This window comes from Aythya fuligula, chromosome 1 (assembly GCF_009819795.1).
Source record: "Aythya fuligula isolate bAytFul2 chromosome 1, bAytFul2.pri, whole genome shotgun sequence".
Classification (NCBI taxonomy): domain Eukaryota; kingdom Metazoa; phylum Chordata; class Aves; order Anseriformes; family Anatidae; genus Aythya; species Aythya fuligula.
This window is the reverse complement of record NC_045559.1, coordinates 74,838,967-74,866,055: the sequence shown is the minus strand read 5'-3', so window position 1 is coordinate 74,866,055 and position 27,089 is coordinate 74,838,967. Positions and strand designations below refer to the sequence as shown.

The following is a 27,089-nucleotide window of genomic DNA, read 5'->3' as shown; positions in this document are numbered from 1 at the left end:
TCCTTTGCTCCCCTTCTTCTACAAACCTGTTATTTAAGAATAATGTTGTTGCATGAGAAGGAGAAAACACACATTTTTCCTTTGCTCATTTCTTCAAGCAATTTGCAACTTCAACGCATATGATCAGATTTAATTAAAATTATAACTTAAATTCCACTTTTTCCAGATTTTCACTGAAGTCACCAAGATTAATAGAGACCAAGAGAAAATATTTATTTTCAGAAGAGGACAGAAGACAGGAGATCTTTTGAGAAAGGAGGGTCCAGCAGAGAGAACAGGGAGCTTACTCCCTTATAAAGATTTGAGACATTAATATATTATAACACAGGATATCTAATACATAATCTACTGCTGTACCTCTTTCAGCTTTTTTGCCCAGGGTTTCTGAGCTTTCCTAAATCCATCTTCTGCTTCTTTGGTTTCCTTAAATCCTCCCATCATTTGCTTATGAAAGGCTTCCTTCTGCCAGTTCTTGACTTTTTCAAAGTCTTCATTCATCAGTGAACCTTTTACTTCTAGATGTAGTTCACTCACTTTTTCAGCTTCTGACATAAAAGCACACCAAGCCCTTTCTACTGTTCCATACTGTGGGCCTAAACACAACAGAAAGTGTCATTCTCAGTAACCATCACCCACATGGAACTTATATTCCCAACAAACTACCTGGAGCTATTGACTTATATTCACTTCAAAACAATAATTCCTAGATATTGATGTAAATCTAGAAAAGGGAATAGTTCAGACAAAATTATATTAGAATATTACAAGTTTTTACTTCAGAATAAATAATATTCATTTAGCCTGCCCTGCACCTCCCTGTACCATGATTCTCAGTATTACACCTATTAACTCCTCTTTGAACTGTCTTCAATTTCTCAACATACTTTTTGAACCATGGATAACCAGGAAAATACAAACTAATTCAGAATAATTCAAATGGTACCAGATTAGCCTTCCATTAAAACAATACTTCTCTTCTATTACTTTCTCCCAACAACAACTTATTTTGCAGACATCTTTTCAGAGTTCTCTACCGTTATTTACCTAGAAATAGCTACTACGTTAAAAACAAATCTATTCAGATATCTCAACACTGGAAGCAAGATTCATCTGTTTCGATAAGAAATAAGCAAACTAGAAAAGGAGCAGGGTTTTTGTCTTTTTGTTGTTGTTGTTTTGTTTTTAATCCAGAAAAGCTTACTCTTGGAAATATTCATTTGTTATGCTACCGAGCCTTTTGAAAAGGCTCCATTAGAGGCTACATATTTCTACTTTGCACTTACCAAAAACATTCAGAAACTTTTTATTAAAGATTCCAGAATTCAAAATTAGAATCTATTACCTTTTTCCACAAGCTGTTTCCATCTTTTTGCCCATTCTGTAAGTTGCTGAGCATAGCCCTTCTCTATTCGTGCCCGTTCATGAATACAATTCATGAGATCATTGCAAAGTCTGTGACCATCATCAATTCGTTTTACTGTGCGCTTGTAATTTCCAACCTATAAGGAGACAAACATTTAGCAATTCCTGCTTGAAACATCTGAAAGTAAGCTAAATCTCTGATTAACACACATACTGTTACCTACAAGTAAAATAATTTAACAGGAATTCATCAATTACAGCATACAGTACTTTCAATTAATCTTAAAACCTAACTGCTTTGGATAAGATACTGAAGACAAGTTGAAAAATAATCTGCCCAGAAGATGCTGGAAGCCGCTTGCAAGAACACCAGAAAAGCCACATGTTCTCCGGAAAAAAAATAAAAAAATAAAAAAATATATATATACACTAAAAATGAAAGCTAGCTATTCAGTGGACAGTTTAGTCAGCAATACAACAATGGCATTACAAAAGAAGCTACATGTTATTAGTCCTGCAATGTAATTATGGGTAGTTGTTACAACAGTCATTAAGCAACTGTTTTGCATTATTATTGCTTGGCAGTGTTTTAGATAATCAAGATACTTAAATACATTATTTCCCTCTTCTGTGCTTATTGCAGAGTATCTAATAACTTAATTCTATATTCTGCTCAATTAATTTTAAAAGATTAATAGAACTGTAGAGACGTGCAAAGGAGTATCATAAAATCTTCACCAAACATTAGAGGTTTTGTTTTCCAATGATGTAGTACTGAAAAACACACCCAGTGTGTTTTATATATGCATATACACATTATGCTGCATATACAGGAGAGGTCAGATGTGCCCTGCATTACAGCTGTGCTTCAGTACCAACGAGCTAGGTAGTGTTATAAATGAAGTCTCAACTCTGAATTTAGTAACATAAAAGAATATTTATAAAAGGCAAGTAAACAGCGCTGGGTGCGCAGGGAGTCTATGCTCTACCAACACGCACACGCAACCGTCGAACTTTCCAAATATATACAGGACATTGCTGTTACATATTTACAAGAAACCCGAGTACGCCTATACATATGGATATCCTATCCCCGCTTCATATTATAATTCTCTTTGTGGTGGTCGGTGTGGGTGAAAGGCTCACGGTTTCCCCATCACCATTAGCAACCTTTTGTTCCAGACTGCAGGAGCGGCTTCGACTGTCTCCCTCTTCTTCTGCACGTGCTCTGCCCACCACAAGGTTCCCGAAAGCAACAAAACGTGATTGCTTTTCCCGCGTTTCGTTAGCACTTGAAACCACACTAAACAATAAATGTTAACAGTTCTAACCAGCAAACCGCCCCCGCAACTTCCGTTGAGGGGAAAACAAGCAATCCCAGATGGCAGGGCGTCGCCTCAATCACCCTTATTTCCTCTAAACTCTTTACATTCCTGATGACCCCATCGTTAAAGAGTTTGATGTTATCACCAACCACGAGGCTTTCCGACCCCCATTGCCACATTCCCAAATCTCCCCCTTCTTTATTAATATCAACCATTTTTCTGACACGAATTACTACTCCATATATAACAGTAGCAAGTAGTTCTAAATTCCACAGTAGGCTTCTATGTGGGCTCAATGCTGATAGCAGTGACTTGAAGTTCCCAGACCTATTTGAAATAGGTCAATATAATATAATATAATATAATGAAACCCTCTTGTTTCATTAACAAGAAACTTTTTGAGAGAGAAAGCACATAGGTGTTCATTGTACAAGCAACAAAGACAGATGGATATGGAGGAAAATGTACAATATATAATGAACATTCGTTATATAAATGAACGCCCTTTCATTCGTGTGTATACCAACAAGATAACCTCAGTCTAGGTTATGGGAAAAAAAGCCCGACACTGAGGACAAAGTAATATTTCCACTGATTTCAAGGTCATTCAGGTTGGCTTTTGTAAACATTAAACAAGACATAAAAACCTCAGGTAACAATTTGCACAGACTATTAAATATTACAGTCAATTTCTTATCAGCCCTAACCACGGGACTGAAAAAATAGATTAGCAGTAAGGCAGTAGGTCAACCATTCAAATACTTAAAGCATATTCGTCATTTTCAGATTCAAATCACATCCTATTCGCATCTTAAATATAGGAACCCATCCAACTTTCAGGTTCACATTTATGAATAATTTTGCCAGCAGATGTACGTGCAAGCCATCCACTTCAGAAAAGCTCCTTGAAGTACACAGGAAAAAAATCTAATATTCTTAAAAGAAGAAAAACTATATTAAATGCTGGAAAAATAAGTGGGGCTTTATCAGCGACTATGCCAATAAATGCAGACATAATTCAGGCTGCAAATATATTGTCAAGATTCCTTGTCAGAGATGCAAAAAACAAAAACAAAAAACAAAAAACCAAAAAAAAAAAAAAAAAAAAAAGAATCCCAAAGCAATCAACCACAGGACAATGATTCCTTTAGACACTGGCCTCAAAGCATTCATTCTGGCATTTTTTGGACTACAACCATTTCAATAGATCAAATAAACTTTGGTAGCATCTAATTAGTGTTAGTTAGCAGTCATTGATTTGTCTTAATCTTGTCAAAAAGTACCCTCTCCTTTTGGAGGTGGGAGAGGGGGAAGACTTAAATTGTAATACAATTGAAGACAAGAAGCTACCAGCATCACAAAGAAGCTGGTATCAAAATCATCAGACACACAATGTCCAAACACATTTAATCTATTAACAAGAATATATGAAAAGTAACATCTTAATTTCAGGGGAAACAGCAACTGAGAGATAAGTAGTTTCAGACTGATACCATACACTAACAAATATCGTATACACATGTAATCAAAGCATCTAGAAACTTAACTACCTCAAATACTATTTTCTATAGTGTTTGTAGTAGAAGGGACAAATCATTCATCTGCTTAAAATGACTCCAGATGTAGGTTCACACCCAAGTGGACTTAAAACAGGTTACACTAATTTGGCAGAACTATTGAAAGCCTTATAGTAGCATTAGTTTGTGTCTCGTTACATGCCCAGGGATTTATGTCTCTAGCAGGAACATTTCCTTTCATAAATTTTCACTTCTAAATTAGCATTTTAAATGCTGCTGCTGCTGGCTGCTCCATGGTATTTTTAATGTTTTCATTTTGAGTTGTATGAGCAAATTCTAACCACATGGTAATACACAACAGTTGCCAAATTTCAGGCAGTATGCAGAGAAATAAATTCAGTTTACCTATCACAGTCCACTCACTACTCAGTCTTTTGTCATGAGATATTTCACCCACACCAACCCTTCACCTGAGGAGAACTGAAGGAACTAGCACCACAGTTTCAAACAAAGCCTACAATACTAGAGAATAACAATCTTGTACCTCAAAGAAGGCCTTCTATATTAATATTTTCAAATCAAACCCCAAATGTTCAAACTACTACTACATAAATCACGTTAAGGCATCCTATTCAAATTCCATGCCCCATGAGGATAGCTAGTTTTGGAAATAACATTTTTCTGTAAATTTTCTTATGCCACAGAATTTAAGTTATATACTTGGCATTTCACATTTTTAAAACCTAGTGATTTACTAATATTTAAAACATATGAAGCATCAGCTAATCTCCCTAGTTTATCATCTCCCTTTTTAGAGAAATATTTACAAGGCAAAACTTGCTTCTCAGACCCTGATAGGAAATACATGCAAGGAGCAGAATGGTCACAAGTATGTCCATATCACATATGGATATGTTTAAAACTTCACTTTAACCTGCTCCCAGTGAAGCTCCCCACTTCACCTCTGCCTAAATAAGCATAACTGCAGATAAGCATGTACATTTCACTTTTCCAATCATTTTTTGCATCTCTTAACTGACAATCCTGAATGACTTCTGGCTTTCAGCTGCTCTTAAGTCCCCCAGTGATCCCTTCTTTCTTTTCTTTATTGTCTGCAGCACAGGTCAGAAAGGACTGACCTAAAGACTCCGGGATACAAGTCACCCTACAGATGGAGCCCACAGGACAGGGTGGCAGCAAGGAACTGTTAGTGAGAGCTCCAGGACGCACCTCCAAGCAGGACCTGTTGAAAAGCAGGCACTTCTTGGGAAGACACAGTTTGATGAAGTGCGATAACCACGTTGGGCAAGATTGGGCAAAACCTGCATTTGAGTGTTCTCAGTACAGTTTTGTAAAGGAAGTTATGCTGGACTTTTATCTCACTCAAGAAATTTAGGATATCACATTAATAGCATTTAAACATGATCAGATGGAAGGACCAAGATGTAAACAACTTATGAGCAACCAAACAGAATCAACATCAAAATAGCACAGTGCTTTAAGACTAAAGTCACCAACAGCCATCTCCCTTCCCTTTGTGAACATGTGCCTATTCTGAGTGCTGATTCCCTCCTTAGCCCACTAAACTCCCCCCTGCCAGAGCTGAAATTTGGTACTATTTTCATATAGCAATACTTTCAATATAAAGTATTCCATAGAATACTTTAACATTTAAAGGTAATACTAACTGAAGTGATTTAAAATAGATTCACAAACATTTCTATGCAAAACATGTTATAAACCTCATAGAATTATTTAAAAGATTTTCTATACCTGCAAATTGTTTTAATTTGTACAATGAAACCACTGCTTGAAAGTTGCACTGTCCATAGATTAAATTGCAATGCCAAAACTTTGAGAGAAGTGGAATGTGCAGTCTGCCATAGAGACTAGGGAGTCAAGTAAAGGGAAAAGGATTTCAGTTTTTGTGCATGCCAAGGAACCACTACGTTAACTGAAGAGAACTTAAAACAAGTAAAAGCAGACAAACACACTAAACACAACCTGAATTTTGGAAAAGACATGCCTTAACACAGTATTTTATTCAAGACTCCCTTCTCTTCAATTTCTGAGGTAGACTGAAAACATTGTGCAAGGCTTCCCCGCTGCCCATAGTCAGAAGAAGTATTTGAACCAAAACAAAAACGACAATTATTATTTTTAGTAGCTGGCCAGAAAAAAAAAAACAACCCTGCATTTCCTTGTTTCAGTCAGATCTGCATTTACATAATGCTTTGCAATTTTCAGATTTCTGCATTAGCACTGTTCAGTACATGAACATAGGATGTCACCAGCTACAACAACATTCTTATCTCTCCGAGTCTGGGGGATTGTTTCCTGTTAAACAGATGGCATACAATGAAGACATGACCTTGTCCTCATCCTACAAATGAAACATTCATTTCAGGATAGTAAACTGTAAGACTACAAGATTATTATTATTATTTTTTATTTTTTTTTTTTACAGTTTCAAGAGCAGTGACATCTTTTACTACAAGATATTTAAGAACTGCTTTCATTTTTAGCATCAACACGTGTTCAGTTGCTGTTCACCATTTGTTACTAGAACCACATCAAGTGGAAATAATCCCCCCAAAAGTATTCTTCTTCAAAATATTGCTCTGATGGCCAATTTCTTGATTGAACTGGTGAATTTTGTGAAAACTGTGATTCTCAGTTTTAACTGTGAAACCATCCCCCTGCCTCTTTCATAAATTCAGTTTGCTACCAGTTTCCCCTTTTCCACTACAAATAATACTCCAAGCTTTGCTACTAATAAAATTCAGGTGATTCTAGTTTTTGCCCCACCTCTCCTCTTACAGAGTTGCAAACACCTTCAGATCTGCTTCAGTAGAAAAAATTCCTTCTCACTGTGATATTTCCTCTCAGATATGATCACAGCACTCAAAGTCATCTCAAATCTTTTCTCAAAGCTATGATTTAGAGAATCTGCCACAGCCAGAGAAAGAACACACAGCGATCAGACATTTAGCATCATACGGCTAGCAGTGCAGTCGCCTTTCCTTTGTGACCACCCAGGTACTAATGTAGCCAACCACTGGTACTGATATGATAAATGGGGGAATATTTAAGAGCTTACAGCCACAGTACTGTACTTTTTTTTTTTTTTTTTTTTTAATACACAATTTCACAGCAGTCATGACTCTCCCTCTGTGTTAAATTATTTAGGCACTTTTACCACAACTAACAGACTTTGTGGTAGTTTATGTGGTGTTTTTATTTTTAAAGCATATTCATAGACCAGGATAAAATTGCACGAAGAGTTAAACATACTAAGTAGGTTTTTCTGGTACACTGAATGAAAAATAAGGGTATTTTAATTTGTCAGCAACACAAAGTGACAAACATTCAGCTACTGCTAAATTCCAGTCAATTAATTTCAGCATATTATAGTTGCTATAACCACTACTATACGAGTTTCAAATGCCTGAATTAAGATTTGATGTTTCTTCCAGACTTGCCTAGCTTATCCATAACTAGTCAGCCTTTATAAACTGGAACCATTTGAAAGAAAATAAATTTGCTTATCTCTGAAGTCACCATAGCATATAAGTTGTTTTTGTGTTTGTTTTGGGTTTGGTTGGTGTTGATGGTTGGTTTTACTAGCAAAAATTCAGAGGCAAGAAATGCACAATAATGAGCTTTGAAGGCTTCATCAAACCCACACCTACCGATAATCAGTATGGGGACACACTATTTCCAACGTTCCTGTCAACCACTAGTATAAATCAGGAAGTTTTCAAACACTTCAACCACTATTAATTTTTATAATACTCAATGCCATAGCATATATTCTCCCTCAAAATGAACATGCAAAACAGAGATTAAAGGCACATTTTGAAACCCTGTACAAGATTGTCATGTGCACTTTGAATCTCTGTGTGGATTCAAATTGGTTTTTGCACATAAACAGAATCATCTTGGTGCATAATTAGCACATACATAGAGCTTATATAGATACTCAAGCTATCTTTGTGTATGTAAGTTTTGAAAGTTTACCAGTGTAAATTCATCACTGGATGCAAGAAAAAAAAATCTGAGGAAGCTCTTAAGCCCTTTAAGATCTTAAAGGCTACTGACTTTAGATATCTGTGAGCTTAAGAGCTCACATATCAGTAAGCAAATACCTGGCAATATAAATGGAAAACATTGTTACTCAATGCTAGAAGGAAAAAAAAATGCATAAAGAAGATGACAGCAATCTAGTGTTACAGAGTTCAAGTGTTTTTAAAACAGAAGAGCAAAACAGACGTGTCTCCTACGGTAGAAGTGTTCAATAACAAGTAACTGAAATCCCTCAACATCAAAACATCTTTTTAACATTCCAGAGAAGCTAGTTGTTTTTTGTTGTTGTTGTTGCTGTGGGTTTTTTTTTGTTTGTTTGTTTTTTTGGGGGGCAGGGCTCCTCCCTCTTAAATTCTCCTGTGCATCTAGCATGTGCACCCCCTTCAGAAATAATTCACACAGACGCTGGCTGACAGCAGTAGACACAAAGCAGAAACATCAGGAACACCCAAACAAGCAGGACCAAGACCATCTCAGCAGGCTGCTTATAATGAAGTTTATAACTTCAGACTGCTATGGAAGTGATGTGCTTAGCACCGCAAAATGCACACCAGGTCCTGTCCTCCAAGGGAATCCGCCATAGTCCTGAGTTTCTAGAGCTAATGCCAGACACTCTTTTAGCAGTTGTTCAGAATGCCTGTTTTTGTCTAGGTTAGTACATGTTTTCACAGCACAGATAAACAACCCTGCAATAAACGGCGAGGTCTTCCATATTGTTGATGCTAGCACAAAATAAGAATAAGGACTCATACCTAGGGTTTAGGTGGCACTGTCAACAAAGAACCTGTGTATCATTAAAAATAACGATTTCTACAGGCTGTACATTTAGATGCCTTACCTTGAAAGATATACATACACTTCTACTTTGATCTCTAGAAATGCTTATTCATCACTTTCCTAACATTCATGGGTATTTAAGTGAATAATTACCTTGAGCAAGTTGAGACCAATGCTTCCTTCTTCTAATATGACCACAACAGTGATAAGAAGGCATAAGGCTGGGGCTTGATTAATAAAATGCATCATAAAATTAGCATTCTATTTATTACAACAAATTCTTTCATGTAGATTGTAATGCTACTTGAGTAGAACAAAACCTATAGGGTTGTCTGTTCATTGTGTCTTACTAAAACAACATAGCATGTTCTAACATGCTAGTTTTTTCTCAAAATATATTGATTGGATGCAAGCAAGTGGTATAAACAATTATGACAAACTGAGATGTACTTATAACAGCCATGCAAACGCTGAGAATCCATATAACAGGTGGAAAAAAGTCTAAAGGATTTCAAATTGAACACTGGGTTCCAAATTCCCCACTTTCCCTTGGAAAAGTTGCTGCCATCAGCAGTAACCTTTAATTATCCAAAGCATGCTACCTTTGTAAGCTAAGTAATACAGATGAATGAATTTCTTCTTGAAGCGTATCAACGAGATTCCTCCATGTTAAAATTTCTGTACCCATAGCACCATGAGTTCAGTCAAATACATCAAGGTACACTGAAACTTGTCAGAAAGATGAAGAATGAAAGTGTTAAGTAACACCAGGCATTACTAGAATTGGAACTTTGATGAAATCATTCTGTGGCAAATACCTCTCAATTATCTCTTAGTATCTTTCCTTATTATTTTGCAATTCCTTGCTCTCTAAGCAAGCTTACATGCAAGTATGTACAAAATGCTGCCTCCTAGAATACTTTTATTTGTTGAACACTTGGAAGAAGTAGGTGTGTGTGTTGGGAGGGGGGAGGAGGAGGGTCCTTTTCAATAGGCCAGATCCTTCTCCTGCCAGGAGACAAAAACCCAGGCTGAAAGTTTTGAAAGTTTAGCTAAGCAATAAAAGTTTCCTCAATTTAATTGTGAAAGCTGCTATTTCTAATTCATGATACAGAAAGGTATTACTGAAAGCCTATTTTTTTCAGTTATATAATCTGTTCTTATATTGCAAAAATTAAAGAAATCAAACACTTAGAGCAAGAAAACTTATTAAGAATGATTAAGGAGGTATTGGGGAGGCATTGGGCAGGCAAGGACAATCCCCAGACATGGACTGTATATCTCGAAACAAGACACTGGAACTCATGATAAGGAAGCGGCAGACGGACAGAGAAACGAATGTAAGGACTATAAATCTCGAAACTGGACATTGGAATTCATTATAAAGATACAACAAACGGGAGAATTAGCAACAACCAGCTCTTGCAATTAAGAAACATGCCAATTCAGCAGATTCCTGACCAAAGGTGAAAAGTACACTGTGAGGAAGACTCGGGGTCTTCCTCCCAAAGACCCCTGCCCACGTCCCAAAGACCCCTGCCCACAATTCTTGGGAGGCTCTACGCAGGCGCAAGGTGCCAAAAGACTAATTAGCATGAGAAGCGAGGGAAGACGGGGATAGGTAATGAATATGTATAGGCACTTGTAGAATATTGATAGATTGATTGTATAAATTCAAGTCTGCTTTCCGCTTTGGGTATGCACGATAGGTGGAGAGATCCCCTGTGCATCCAGCGCTGCAATAAAGAATATACCACTTAAAGGAATTTCGGCTTCGATCTTTGAATCAATCTGGCGACCCAGATGGGACAACCTCTCTGCCGGACCGCAGGACCCGCTGGGAACAGGACTCCCTAGGGTACCCCCGGGATTTCCCAGAGGGACTCCTCGACTCACCGGATCACTGCGGAGACAGACAAGGACCCCATCATTGTAAGTGAGTATATTCTTTATTCTGGTTTGGTTTTCTGGTAGACCGGTCATCTGGAACTGTCTGTAAGTCAGAAGGTGATCTTCTGCGAGGCAGTGTTTGGTATATACTTTGTGGTTAGCACCATAAGTATATGTTTGGGGACCTTAAGGAAGGAGTTCGCTTTAAGGTCCATATGGAATTGTGTTGTCTATTTCGGTTTTCTGACTCATGGAGTATGGTATTTAACTCTGGTTATTGTTACTGCGATTTTGGCTATTTTCCTGGTGGTAATAGTAGGTTCGTGGCATTGTTATAAGAAAGATATCATTACGGTGTTACACAGTTCCGTTTTCTGACTTATCGCATGTGGAATTTGACTCTGACTATTGTTATTGTGATTTTGGCAATATTGCTGGTAATAGTAGTTTTGTGACATCGCTACTGAAAGATAATGCGTGCCCGTATTTTTGTGAGTGATACGTTTTGTGATACGCTTTTGCAAGTAACATGTGTATTCTGAAAGTGTAAACTGGAAAATGGGGGGGCAAACAAGCAGTGAAATTTTAAAGAAAAGTGTGTTAGGATGTGTTTTAAGTCACTGGAAGGATATTGGAGGATCTGCCGGTGGAAGTGTGAACAGGAAAACATCGATAAAATATCGTAATCAGTGGTGGCCACTTTATAAGCTGGAATGTGGAGAAAAGTGGCCCCTAAATGGAACTTTAAACTATAATATTTTGCTACAGTTAGTGTTGTTTTTGGAGAAGCAGAACAGGATGAAATGTTGTATACTGATGTTTCAGCATCTTGGTGGGAAAAGGTACAGAATTAAGTTGGCCCCTGACTGAGCCTTTGATGATGGCATTAGAGAAGTACAGGCTGGAGAAAGATAAAGGAAGTGTTAAAAGGGTTGTTGAAAGTGTTAAAGGTGTTTGAAGTTGAATGAGCAGGGAAAGAGGATGTAGGAATGTTAATAGTTCTGCCTCTGCCCGAGGCAGAGATCTTAAAATCACGGGTGTTAGCCCTTTAGGGCAAAGGGACCACGATGGGTCCGAGAGAGTTGTCACAGAAACAGAAAAGCAGTTAACTCTTAAAACAACCTGAGTTCATGTGCGAGCTCAGATTGCCGATGGGACCGCTCAGGGAACTGTGGACAATTGCATTCCCCTGACCGACCCCCACTAAGACCCGAATCATCCTGAAAATTATGAACGGTTAAATAAATACTAAAACCTGGATGAATTGGGAATTGAGAATATGCTTCCAACAAGGTCTAAAAGAAACCCCTATGGAATTTTTGGACCAACTCTGAAATGTAATGAAAATAAATAAATAAATAAATAAATAAAACAAAACGGTTTGGACCTGGCTTCGGAGGACAAATTGACTAGCCTTTTCCTAGGGTAATCGACCCCTGATTTCAACAGGAATAACGGGGACCTGGGGAATCTACCATAGCGGATCCTCCACTGGTTATAATGAAGCTAGGGGAGGAATGGAAGTGAAATTTCTTATTGATATGGGGCAACGTATTCAGTTCTAAATCAAGCATTAATGCCTTCACAGAATTATTATGTTAGGGTAAAAGGTGTGTCGTGGTTTAACCCGGCCAGCAGCTAAACACCACGCAGCTGTTCGCTCACCCTCCCCCTCCCTCTCTGGGACGGGGGAGAGAAATGGAAAGTGAAGCCCGTGAGTTGAGATAAAGACAGTTTAATAAGACAAAATAATAATAATAATAATAATAATAATAATAATAATAATAATAATAATAATAATAATAATAATACAATGATGATAATAGTACCACTACTAATAATGTGTACAAACAAGTGATGCACAATGCAATTGCTCACCACCCGCTGACCGATGCCCAGCCTAACCCCGAGCAGTCCGGCCCCCTCCCCCCGGTTAGCCACCCCTATATATTGTTTAGCATGACGTCAGATGGTATGGAATACCCCTCTGGCTGGTTTGGGTCACCTGTCCTGGGTCTGTCCCCTCCCAGCTCTTACTGCACCCCCAGCCTGCCTGTTGGCAGGACAGGGCAAAAGGCTGAGATGTCCTTGGCTTGGTATAAGCACTGCTCTTTAACAATTAAAACATCGGGGTGTTATCAGCACTCTTCTCATCCTAAGCCAAAACATAGCATTCTACCAGCTACTAGGAAGAAAATTAACTCTGTTCTAACTGAAACCAGGACAAGGTGTAACCGAAAAGGCTTATTTTTGTGAACCTTTGAAGTACAAGTTAGGGAAACAATGGGGCATACACAGATTTTTATATATGCCTAGCTCCTCATGGGCACTCTTAGGTAGAGATTTATTAGAGCAAGTAGGAGCAGAAATTGTCTTTGAAAAAGGGAAAATGGAATTAAGTATAGGAGAAGAACAACTAACAAATGTGTTAAGCTTGGCACTAATACAAACTGACCCTAAAAGTGAAATACCTTTAGAGATCACAGATCAAGTATGTCCAGGAGTTTGGGCTACTGAAACCCCTGAAAGAGATAAAAATGTGACCTTAATAATTATTAAATTAAAGCCAGGAGAGAAACCCATTAAGGTTAAGTAATATCCTTTGAGGATAGAAGATAGGAAAGGAATTAAAGAGATAATTAATAAATTTTTACAGTATAGATTATTGAATGCGAATCAGAATACAATGCACCCATATTGCCAATTAAAAAGGCAGATGAAAAAGCTATAGGCTAGTTCAGGATTTGAGGGCCATAAATAAAATCACTGAGGATATACATCCAGTAGTGGCAAACCCTTATACTTTGCTGACTAAATTAAAGAATAGTCAAGTCTGGTTTACCGTACTGGATTTAAAAGATGCCTTCTTCTGCCTAGGCTTAGCCACAGAAAGCCAAAACCTATTCGCCTTTGAATGGGAAAATCCCGATTCAGGCAGAAAGACGCAGCTTACGTGGACATTACTACCTCAAGGATTCAAGAATAGCCCCACTATTTTTGGAAACCAATTAGCAAGGGAACTCAAAACATGGATGCCTCCGGACACTGAAGGTGCTTTGTTACAATGTGTAGATGATCTCTTAATAGCTACCGAGACTAAAGGGAGTTGTATTCAATGGACTATAAGTCGTCTTAATTTTCTGGGTTTAAATGGATATCAAGTCTCTTGACAGAAAGTCCAGCTGGCTCAACAAAGTGTGACCTATCTGGGATTTGAAATTTCGGAAGGACAACGAGAACTAGGAACTGAACATAAGGAAGTCATTTGCCAGACTCCAGAACCTCAAATGGTAAAGGAGCTACAAACCTTTTTAGGAATGACAGGTTGGTGTCGCCTTTGGATTTATAATTATGGACTATTGGTAAAGCCTCTATGTGAATTGATAAAGATTAACCAGTCAAAGTTAGTCTGGACTGGAGAAGCACAAAAAGTCTTTAAACAACTTAAACAAGAATTGATGATTTTGAAATATCAAGCAATATTGGTAGAACAGGACAATGTGGAAATTGTGATAACTAATATTGTGAATCTAGCCTCTTTTCTTAGTGATGCTCTGGCACAACCTGTGATTCACGATTGTTTAGAAACTATAGAGACTGTGTATTCCAGCCGACCAGACCTTAAGGAGGAGCCCATGGAAGATGCGGAAGAAACTTGGTTCACGGATGGGAGCAGTTTTGTTATGCAAAGACAACGTAAAGCTGGATATGCTATAACAACTACTCAGCAGGTAATCGAGTCTAAGCCTTTACCCCCTGGAACATCAGCTCAAAAGGCGGAGATAGTTGCTCTCACGAGAGCATTGGAACTGGCAGCGGGAAAAAGGGTAAATATTTGGACAGATTCTAAATATACATTCGGCGTGGTACATGCTCATGGAGCAATTTGGAAAGAACATGGATTGCTGACCGCTCAGTGAAAACACATAAAGTATGCTGAAGAAATTTTAAAATTGTTAGAGGCTGTAAAACAACCAGAAAAGGTAGCTATCATGCATTGTCAGGGACACCAAAAGGGGAACACCGATTTTGAAATTGGAAATCGATTGGCAGAGGCTAAGCAGGCAGCTGAAATAACTGAAGTGAAGGCATTGTCTTTGCTACCAGACGGTAAAATCCAAACTATATCCAAATTATACAAAAGAAGACTTAAAATTAATTGAAGATTTGAAAGGTAAAATGAAACCAGATGGATGAGTATATTTAAAAGATAACCACATAGTAATACCCTCTAGTTTGACATGGCCCATAGTTCTTACAGAACACAATAAACGCATTGGGGAGCTGGCACACTGCATAAGAGCCTGAGTCAGACATTAGTGGGACGATATGATAAAACAAGTAACTCAACAATGTAGCATTTGCTTACACAATAACCCCAATACCAAGAATAGAATAAAATTTGGAATAATCGGTAAAGGAAATTATTCGGGGCAACAGTGGCAAATTGATTTTTCAGAACTCCCTAGAAAAGGGGGGTATCATTATTTACTGGTTCTGACTGACACGTTTTCAGGAAGGCCTGAAGCCTTTCCCTGTCGAACAAACAAAGCAAGAGAAGTGGTTAAAGTCTTGTTAAATGAAATAATACCATGCTTTGGGATTCTAGTAGCAATGTCTTCTGATAGAGTTTTCACATTTTGTGCACAAGTGGTAGAACAGATAAGTAAGATTCTAAAGATAGATTGGCAACTGCATACTCCTTATAGACCACAGGCAAGTGGACAGGTAGAAAAATGAACCATTTAATTAAACAATAAATAGCTAAAATTGGATAAGAAGCTAATTTGTCATCGACTCAATCCCTCCCTTTAGCATTACTTGGAATTAGAGTCAAACCTAGAATAAAAGGGAATTTGAGTCCCTTCAAAATCTTATATGGAAGGCCGTAGCAATTTCTATTTAGTGGAGAGGACCTAATGCAGTTAGGATCAGAATATTTATATGCTTATATAACTGAACTTCAGAAACAATTAAATAAAGTACATAAATTTGTTTTAGGGACCAGGGCTAGAGGGTTGGATCAATCAATCCACCCCTTTAAGCTCGGGGATTATATATATATATAAAGACTTTTTCAGGACAACCCCTACAGGAAAAATGGAAGGAAAGTGGACGGAACCATACCAAATATTACTGACAACACATACCGCCATTAAAACTAAGGAGCAAGCAGCTTGGATCCACAATTCAAGGGTGAAGAAGGCCCTGGCGAGGATATGGACCACCACTCCAATTGGACCAACAAAATCACGGTTTTCCAGATCCTAATGGTTGCAGGGGTGCGGTTCTCGGATTCGGGGTGGGCAACTTGGGATGAGAACTTACACCTGACCTTAATACAAACAATTTCTCAAGTAACTAATAAGACGAACTGTTGGGTATGCACCCATCTGCCACAGCATGGGAATAAGGGTGTATCTTTAATCGGGATTCCTTTGCCTGCAAATTTATCTTGGACTAATTTGTGGGAAAACACATCTTGGGGTCAAAAATATGAAGAAGTTTTGGAACTAGAAGTGAGTAGCTTTGTGCTGTTGGAATCTTACTATGTATGTGTACAAAGGTGTAACCCACCTAGGGGTATGGGGAAACAGGATTGTATAAATACGGATACTACTTATGTGGGAAATCAGACATCTTGTAATCGAACAATTGATATTAGTACGACTAGCGGCTGGGCAAATTCAACCAGCTGGACGGTTCCAGAAGGAAAAGGGTGGTATTGGATATGCAATGATACAGCCCGTAAGGTCTTGCCTGAGAATTGGAAGGGAACTTGCACTCTTGGAGCGGTAGTCCCCAATATGACAGTACATGATGTAGTGCCTCGAGGTTACTTAAGAAATCATATCCGGAGAATCAGATGAAAAATTAACAATACATTGGTAGAGAGACACACCCCTTTTCATAGTTTTGTTTGATGGTTTATCCCATGGTTAGGAGTGAGTGAATTGGAAAAGGCAATAGTTAATATTTCTGCAATTATAGAGAAGTTAGAAAACAAAACTCTGGATGCTATAAAGGCTCAACAAGAAGAGATATCTAGTTTATCACAGGTAGTATTACAAAATCGGATGGCCCTAGACTTGTTACTGGCCGCTCAAGGGGGAGTCTGTACAGTAATAAACACAAGTTGTTGTGTGTATGTAGATCAGAGTGGAAGGATCTCTACCGACCTGGAAGAAATATGGAAGCAGACAAGGGTCCTACATGATATCAGTAAAGATGATCTTTCGTGGAGTTTTAGTGAAATATGGAATAAGTTAACCTCCTGGTTGCCCAATTTTCAATGGTTGAAACAAGTGTTCATTGCTCTAATCGCATTAGTAGTATTAGGAATATTTGTGTGCATGTTGTTTAGATGCCTGCTTTGTTGTGTTACTGTAAATAATGAAAGTATCTGATGCAAAAGAATTTGCATGGGAAAAGAAAAGGGGGGATTGATTAAGGAGGTATTGGGGAGGCATTGGGGAGGCAAGGACAATCCCCAGACATGGACTGTATATCTCGAAACAAGACACTGGAACTCATGATAAGGAAGCGGCAGACGGACAGAGAAACGAATGTAAGGACTATAAATCTCGAAACTGGACATTGGAATTCATTATAAAGATACAACAAACGGGAGAATTAGCAACAACCAGCTCTTGCAATTAAGAAACATGCCAATTCAGCAGATTCCTGACCAAAGGTGAAAAGTACACTGTGAGGAAGACTCGGGGTCTTCCTCCCAAAGACCCCTGCCCACGTCCCAAAGACCCCTGCCCACAATTCTTGGGAGGCTCTACGCAGGCGCAAGGTGCCAAAAGGCTAATTAGCATGAGAAGCGAGGGAAGGCGGGGATAGGTAATGAATATGTATAGGCACTTGTAGAATATTGATAGATTGATTGTATAAATTCAAGACTGCTTTCCGCTTTGGGTATGCACGATAGGTGGAGAGATCCCCCGTGCATCCAGCGCTGCAATAAAGAATATACCACTTAAAGGAATTTCGGCTTCGATCTTTGAATCAAGAACAAAAAGTGTTTTATTTCCTAAAGACAGCATTGCATGAAATTTTTGTCAAAGGCAATGCCAAAAACCATGAAAGCAGTTTACCAACATTTCAATAAGCATAATTCTTATCAGCTCAACAGAACATCAACATTCAAGAAATGAAAGTGGTTGAATTTCCAAGATACACAGCAAGCAAAAACATGGCTCTCACAGTAAGTTCTTATGGTATGTCCCACACCTTGCCACCTCACTTTTTCCTATGTGTCTTTCAAGAAGAAGATGCGTTTTGCAGCATGCTCCAAAGGTAAATAAATTTGAGCTATTTTGAAGTATGAAGGAACACAGATCCCCATGTCTGTCTCTTCTGTGCCATGGCCAGGTTTAAATACATGCACTGCTTCCAGTTGTGGCAGAAAAACACAGCAGGGTGACTTAAACTGCAGGCTAAGTCTTCAAAAACAAATGAAAAAAAAGATGTCGTGTCAAATAGCTTAAACATTTATTTCTGGTGAAATAGGGTGCACATGACAAGTCCACATTAATGATACAACTTCCACAAAAGGATTAGAAACTCTGTGATCCTTGTAATGAAGCATGAAGTACTGAGGCTACTGCTCCAGAGACACTGCATCTTTTCTAATCAAGTCAGACAAAAAGCATTGACCAAAGCAGTTTATTTAACCAGTTGGAGAAAAACTAAGACTGGAGTTCAAAGTTGCAATTTTCAGAAATAACTGACTTGGAAGGTACCAAAATTTACCCTAAAATTCAGACAAACTTTGGTTGCAAAGGTGGCTCCAAGCCAAGTAAAGTAGTTAAACTACAAGTTTGGTAGTTGTTTGACAGGCTGGCCATTCTGTATGTCATTGGTAATACCAAAGAGTTACTCTTAAGTTCAATTCATTAAGATTTGCACAAGATGTCCTATACGTTAGGTTCACATTTTACTGATAGCAGAAGCCTGGCAAACCTTGCCCTCAATTAACTCTTGAGCTCAAGAGTAAGTCCTGCCTTACTGTTTCGTCAGGCTTCCCTGTAGCAAGGCAAGGTTTAGACTAAATGGTGCTTTATGACAAGATGTTACTTGGCCTAAGCTAGGTGCTGGACACCTTAATTATTCATTCACAACAAATAATCAGAATTACAAACCCAAATCAGCAATGATGCTCACACACGGGAGTGTAGAAGTCACAAGAAAACTATTCCTGGACAATTGCTCAATAGATTCAGCATCAAGGGCACACTGCAGCAGACAGTACAGCTGTAGGCACTTCACCTTTTTCCCTTATGCTGTGCTTTAGTCTAGGCATTTTGTCCAGTGTCAGGATAAAAAAAAGCATCACTGTCACATGATGTAACGTACAACTAAAATGCCTGTAAACCAAGATGTTCCATGTTATTCATAATTCTTACTTTAACAAGGTATTGCCAAGACTATCAGTCTTCTGAATAGTTTAAAGCCCAGTCATCCTATGATAACCAGAGTGCAAAAAAAATCTGTAATTTCCATTGTGGATAAATGTTTATATGAAATATTTTTCTCAAAATAGCTTAGTAAACATGTTTATTCTCTCAAACTACACTGACTTTAAATTCATCAAACATAGAACACATGAAGGTCAGGATTTGCTACCATGTCAGTCCTTCCTGTTAATAGCTTAGTATTACTAATAGTATTACAGATCATTACTACAAAATGATCTACCACATTATTTATAATTAAAGCACTCTTTTTCACGGTTAGTTCAAAGTATCTCGAGTGTATCCATAAGAGCTTCATCCCTGGAGAATGCCAGGGATGTCACATCACACATTTTCAATACTCCACGTAGTTACATGGACATCTAGGCACAACTACTATGTGCTTTCATCTACACATACAGCATTTTATGACAACCTGGTATGCAACAACAACAAAAACTTTGTATTCTGCTTGCTTTAAAAAATACAACAAAAACACCATCAGTGGTGATATTTCAAGCACTAACCAACTATAAAACTTTAATCGCCTCCTTCATGTTTCAAAAAAAAAAAAATCCCTCAGATACCACTTAGTTTCAACACATTGACATTTCAAGCCTTTAGTCACTTTGCAAAAATAATGACAAAGCCTTTACATCTGTAATAAGAACACAACCATCTTTTAAAAATAAATATATCAGCATTTGTAGCCAAAACCAAACTTGTCAGACCTAGACTCTTCGGACAAAGTCTTAAGACTAACAGCATAAAGTAGAAGAATAGGCAAATAATGCTTTCCTGCATAATTCAATACTCAAAACTCCAGAAATCATGAAAATTATCCACATTTTTTTCCTAAACTGCCAAAAGCTTGCTATGAGGAAGAATGTACCCTTCCTCTTTGAAAAACTTGTCTACTTGTTCTAGTCAATATTTGTTAGCTCTTAGAACATACTGCTTTTTCAGCCTGATGCGCTCAATTTCAGAAAAAAGTTAACTATTCAATCTGAATTTTTTTCCTCTTGACCATTTTAACATAACATTTGCAGTTATATTAAAAAAGAGAAAGAGCAGAGCAATGAATTAATCATAAAGGAAAGAAACCAATTGGAATACTGAAGTTTAACTCTTTCTTATTTAAGGATACTTCAAGAAATACTCATACATTACACGTTAGCCTATTGAAATTACTTACAAAACAGACTGCGGTTGTGACCTTTTACAAGGAATAAATAGAAAAGACCAAATTAATATATTTAGATAGTGTTTATGATATAAAATAAGCCACTAAGAGCATTAACATCAATAATGCTTTTAACCTATCTGTAGTAATTGTCAAATACATTTAAGCTATGCTTTGTAGAGGTCCTAACTTAGGCTAATTGCTATTTTTGAGCATCTATATGTCTTTAATATTAAAGATTTAAGGTCACTTTTGACCAAGACATCATATTACTTCACAGAATTCCCATTGATACATCTTCTATGCTTTGAGACCTGGTTACTTAACAGAACACAACAGTTTTGCACAAAATAGCGAGTCAGAAGTTACATTCTCCAGGCAGCTACAGGATAGCCAACTCACAACAACCAGAGAAGTCCAGTATTCTTTTTTGCTGAGCACCTCCATATCTTTCTTTGAAGTATTTCTACCAAGGAAGCCTGTCCAAAAGGTTTCCTCAGTCACAAAGATGCAGACTAATTCAGGTTGGATGGAACCTCTGGAGGTCACTTAGTCCAACCCTCTGCTCAAAGCACATCTGATAGATCAGGTAGCTCAGGACTATATCCATTTAGAGGTATCCAAAATTCAACTGGAAATCCCACACCCTCTCTGCAGTCATACTACAGAGTGCCCCTACAACAAAAGGATTTACGAGACTTAGAATCCAGTATGTTTGAAACCACCTTTTCAGAAAGAGAACAAATAGTCGTTTTTAACATAACAGTAAATAAGTCTCCCAATAAATGACAGTTGTCTACTCAAAAAAAGAAACTTCACTGGCATTATATGGGCCTTTTAGATGTTGTATTGAGAAATAATAGGAAATTTGCATCAAAATGCAATACACACCCTCTGTCCTCCCATACCACCACAGGTTGTAGGTGGCTTAGAAAAGCTTTAATTTAAAAGGAAACATGATAATGTTAGGTCATGGAAACCAACCTGTCTGACTTTGCTATCTCCGGTAACAGAACTGTTCAGACATTTTTCCCCCCAACCATTTCTGTTTGCTATAAATAAACTCAAAAGAGCTCCCAGTCACATAATAGAAATTTGCCCTACTAAACATGGGTCACCTAGACTACATTCTGACCTTTGGTTACGTTGGTATTAGCTGTGTCAAATTTTGTCAAATTTTGTCAAATTGGCTGTGTCACTTGTTTGTTGCAATTAACATTTGATAAGTGCTTTATGAACTTTGTCTTCTTTAATTAAACCTTAATCAAGCTACCATAACATCTGAAAGTCTTCTTCAGACTTGGGCAGCACAAATTAACGTGAAATTGCAATGTGCTTTGTATTATCCTTCCACATGAACGCTCTTACACTGAGATAAACATAAGATAACTTCCCTCAAATAAGTTTATTCTTGCACAGACACAAATAGAAGATACAGGAAACTCACACAGTAGCTTAAATTTCAAGCTATGTACACTTACAATAGCTTTTAACCATTTACTTTAGATTTACCATTGTTCATTCAATTTCATTGGAAATTTTAAAAACTCTCGACCCACCTCTCTTCAGGGATTAAAAAAAAAAAATGATGAAGGTTCAATTCTGAACTGCACATCCTACCAAAATGGATGACCAAGTCTGTGCCAGTTAAAAAGCCTTGACAGATCTGGGACAAAAATCTAAAACATCACTTTTACCCTGAAGGCTATTTCTGTAGATCACACTAACTACTGACATCTTATACTGCAGTTCTCTTCACAATTTATAATGTGAAAAAAAAAAATCTGTAATAAGAGTAAAGATATAAAATCAAAATACTGTGAATAAAATACTCAGATTACCTCCCAGAAGCTATCACTAGAAACTTCTACTCCAACAGAATCATCGTATGAGCCAGACATTTCTATGTATGGTGAGCTTCCAAGTATTCAGAGCTCAAACACCTTCAGAATCTGTAAGATAAAAAATATTTATGAAGATTATTAATGAGAAACAGGTATCAATTAGAGGAGAAATTAAGTATCATTAGATTCTTGGATATCTAAGAGTGCAAAATAAAAACAACAGGTAAGCACAGAGGGTATGTAAATAAGTACATTTTGCAACAGAATATTTTTCTACAACACAAATATCATGATAGAGCCAAGAGTTTTGTGTTGTCCAGAAACTGTTCAATCCAGTTATCAAATATCACCGAACTTTTAAATTTATAATTTTCTACCATTTAATTCCTTTTTTTTTTTTTTTTTTTTTAAGAAGTTTGAACAGCACGATCTTCACTTGTTAAGCATTCTACTTCAAAGTATTTTGTAAGAGACAATCAGCTGACCTTTAATATCTGTACAATAACCTTCACTGCTTGCAATTCCTTTTTCACTGGAAATCTACGTTATGTCATGAAACTCACTGGAAATATTTAAGATCAAGAACAATTGCAGATTTAAAAATAAACATTTTCAGAAGAAAGAAGTGTAATTTCTATAAGAATCTTAATTTCCAATCATTTACTTGAAAGCTAAAGGCTCCCACAAAAGCAAACAGCTTCCTCTCTCAGCAATAATGTAAAGCAAAAAGTTGAAGGGATAACTTTGGAGCCGCTGAATTCAAATTGCATGAGATAATGCCAGCCTTCTCCCCAAGTGGCTTAGTACATACAATAACCTTACAGACCCAGTTATTTTGCCCATTCACCTGTGACTAGACCTCTTACTGGGCTAGTTAACTAACTGAGCTGCTTATATTTTCTAGGCAACACTCCCCTATGGATTTTAAAGCAGAGAATTGATTCTAAATGATGGTACAATGATTATTTCTTCTATTCCAAGTGTACTAAGAAGTTATGGGTCCCATGGCTGAAAGTCTCCTTGAAGGTGACAATTACTTTCCCTATAAGTTGAAACTCCCACACCTAGTTTTATTGCTTTTTATTTATTTGTTACATATCATATTATTTCATTGATTTTAGTGTTTGTTTTGCTGAAAGCAAGTAAGTCCAAATGTTGACCTTTATTAAGTCATTTCTTTAACAGTTACGGTGTTCTCACTTACATAGACACACCTTTATGGAAGAAAAACATCATCTATCTTCATGGAAGGGGCTGACTGTTTATAGAGCACTGTGTATAAAAACCTATTTTCACCATAAGCTAACATTTAAGATAAGCATCATAAACAGTACTGAAGCAAAAATTCAAACACTTACATCCACAAAAGCAGTTTGCAGGGTGGAGGCCAAGAGATAGGGGAGGAAGGAAATAGCTCCCTCCCACAACACATACGTGCAAAATCCCTGCCTTACCTCTACTGACACTTGAACAAGTTCTGCTTAGAGTTCGCCTGTCAAGCTTGCCTACAACTACAGCTAGAGGTACCTGTGAAAAAATGGAATCAATACCTCCCCTCCCCCCTTCTGGAATAAATAAACTACAAGGTGAAGCTCCCTCCTTCTTTTGCCCTGTGAATTTTGCAAAAATGCCACCTCAAAAGTGCCTACAAACCTGGCTTAACTTGCAATCTTAGTGGTTAAGACATGCTGCTGGGAGAAACAGAACTGAAAACCTTCCAGGCTGAGGAGGGAAGGTAACACTGAATTCGCATTTCTTGGATACTCCAAAAATGTCTGTGTCAGAAGACAGAAGCTAGCTACTAAAATGGGCAGCTCTTTGGACGATTGCATCACAAACAGGGCAGAGAACTGCTCTGGCTGGAGAGACAAGCAGCTTCTACTGAACAGTTTTTCATTTAATTCACTTACATAATCTAATTCCCAGAAGGCTTAAATAGCCCTAACACTGAACACAGAACTGAGGACTAAAAATTGATGTCCCTATTCTAGATTTTATTTTGAAAAGCTGGTCAAAAATACAGGAAGGGTTCCACAAGGCAAGGCATCCTGCAAGTGACAGCAGCTATTCTCTTAAAAACACCCCGTTTTCTCCATAAATAGTCACAGAAGTTCATAGTCATCTGGCCACAAACCAGAAATGCTCACTTACAATTCCTTACAATAAACAGTCATTACAGTTCAAATATACAAACAATAAGGTTTTCTGTGCCTATGGAAGAAAGATGATATATTGACACAACATAGTTTTACAAGCTAGTGTAACAATCTTCACATTACTCTGGTTGCTAATTACCAAGGTTTTTCCATATGTGCTTGTATGGAACCAAGAGGGAACTGGTGCATTAAAACACTATTTTTTATTATCAGTTTCTTAGTAGCCTAAATGCAATTGGAACCTATTCTTTTCAGGTAAATGTCATCCTTTGCAATTCTTACAGTAAAGAAAGCAAAGATTACGTGTATGCATTTCTGTTTTCCAATAACCTTTCCCAGATAGCTGTAAGCAACACAAGAAGGGTACAAGAGTGATATAAACTTGCAAGTAGTTGGATAAACTCAAAAAAAAAAAAAGTTTGACATTAAACAGCTTTTTCCAATAGTTTGTTTGCTTTATAGTTTTCACAAAAATATGAATATGCAGAGGTACCTTTAAGCATAACTCCTGATTTTTTTTTTTTATTTTTTTTTATCTGATCAAAGGGAGACAGAATTTAAAGACAACTTGCTAGATCAATAATCATTGCTAGCTATTTTCGCAGCCATTTGTCTCCTCTTGCTATCTTCCCATTAAGGCAGCAGAAACACTCACATTACTCTGAAAGCCTCAGTGAATGAAGCAGTGTCCCAGGAATGCTATGCAGAATGCAAGGAAACAAGGTTCCAAAGGTTCTCAGGCAGGTTATGGCTGTTTTTCTACAGCTGTCATAAGAAGATCTTTAAACCAAAGTGTTTGCTATCATTTGAGAGAGATCAGGCAGACAGTTGTAGAGTTCAATGTCTCAGAAAAAGAAAACTTCATGCCAGAGTATAACACAAAGACAAGTTTCACGGAATAAAGACACATCACCACCACCCCCCCAAAAAAATAATATATATATATATATATTTATAATTAATATTTCCCCCTCCAGCTACAGAAAAAGACAAAGTGAAAATATCCTGAAGTAACAATACAGTGTCAGCTTACCTTTAATAAAACAGCCTAGGCTGTACTGGCACTGGGAAGTTTAATCTGGAAAGCTACACAGAAAAATTGGAAAAACCTGAAACAGAGGAACATTTTCTTAAATGAAGGAACAGGTTGTGGGATTTTTTATTTTTAGAAATTTTTATTCCTCCACCACAAGCTATCACACAATTTTATTCCTCCACACAAGCTATCATTTTTCCAAAGAAGCATGGAAATAATCAGTACTCAGGAAATTCTGATATATTTACGGTTTTCATATGCCAAATACTAGGCTGTGAGAAAGTATGAGCAAGCGCATTTAGGGAAATATTATGAAGTCATAGCAACAACTGGGACAGAAAAACACTATTTATACAGCACTACTTAAAAATAAACTGAATACTGAGATATAACATCAAGCTCTATGAGTCATGCTACTCTCATGCAATAGAATTATTATGGCAGCCAGTTCTTAAGCACATTTTTTGTTAGGGTTTGGTTCTCCCATCCTTCAAACATATTTGCAGGGGTTTCACAATTAAAGGCAGTTACTTTTTATAGTTAAATGGAAGACTCTGGAAATCAAGGTGTAAGCCTTGGAACAACTAAGGCTGACAGCATAAAATCCAGGCAATTCAGATCAGTAAGATCAAAGAGATTGCTTCTGCACAGATCCTCCACACACAGCTTACATGAAGTTGGGGGTTCTTTGGTCAGCAAGGCTGTAAGCAGCAGAGCTGGTAAATCCCTAAGATAGCAGGGTGCACACACCCAGTTCCCGTATATCCCACAACCATTCTGCTTTAAGCACTCCAACCTTTATCTTCCTCCATGGCTCCAGGCCCTCTTTGGGAGTACCTAGGCTGACTTTTTCTTGTCCCTCAACTACTCCCTGCACAAATGGTAGCCCAGTGCTCTGATGGTTCTGCCAACCTCCACACCGACTGGCCAGCCAGCTCAGCGAATGAAAGGGGCCATTACAGAGCCCAAAAATAACATTTTCTTGAGCAGGTATATCAGTTTGTGTCACACCCACCCAGCTCCCTGCTGTCCTGAGGCAGGTAAGAAATGTGCATCTTCATCTCTGCTCTTCTTTAATGTGTGCCTGAAATGATAAATTGATTTAAAAATGATGGAAGGAGTAGCATGGGAAGATGGCTGCCAGTTAGAGAAGGCAAAGGTGCCAAGTCTCACTTTCCTCAAAAGCATATTAAAGGCCTTCACTGAACAGAAATAAGCTCCCAACCGTGCTCTGCGCCTGCTCCTTAACATACTTTTGGCCAACACAAATCTTTTAACTTTCATACTTGTCAGGATATTTTCTTTCCTCGTGCCAAAGAATTTACGAATTTCCATTAATAAACAAATTCTTAATACATTACTAATCATGAGGTCCAAAGATCTTAAGCAAGCTTTTACCTGCGTCACCACAGACACAAACAACCAAACATGAAGCAGCATGGAAAAGGCCT

The 27,089-nt window shown here is 37.7% G+C and overlaps 2 protein-coding genes across 8 annotated transcripts in view; both read right to left on the bottom strand.

The window, feature by feature from the left end:
* The window catches only part of PACSIN2 (protein kinase C and casein kinase substrate in neurons 2), a 75,079-nt gene that overhangs the window by 16,666 nt on the left and 31,324 nt on the right, over positions 1 to 27,089 (bottom strand). For 5 of the 6 annotated variants that reach the window (XM_032189542.1, XM_032189543.1, XM_032189546.1 and 2 more), the window contains exons 1-3: positions 22,444 to 22,518; positions 1,343 to 1,499; positions 358 to 593 (exon numbers count right to left, since the gene is read on the bottom strand). In XM_032189542.1, coding sequence (XP_032045433.1) covers positions 358 to 593; positions 1,343 to 1,499; positions 22,444 to 22,503 — 453 coding nt within the window. In that variant the 5' untranslated portion in view covers positions 22,504 to 22,518. Of the gene's footprint in view, positions 1 to 357; positions 594 to 1,342; positions 1,500 to 22,443; positions 22,519 to 27,089 lie in introns of those variants that run through there. The other variant, XM_032189566.1, reaches the window with a different exon arrangement.
* TTLL1 (tubulin tyrosine ligase like 1) overlaps positions 22,537 to 27,089 on the bottom strand; it is a 59,579-nt gene continuing 55,026 nt past the window's right edge. The window contains exon 11 of one of the 2 annotated variants that reach the window (XM_032189616.1): positions 22,537 to 22,554. The gene's annotated coding sequence lies outside the window, so the exon portion shown is untranslated. Of the gene's footprint in view, positions 22,555 to 25,652; positions 25,712 to 27,089 lie in introns of those variants that run through there. The other variant, XM_032189597.1, reaches the window with a different exon arrangement.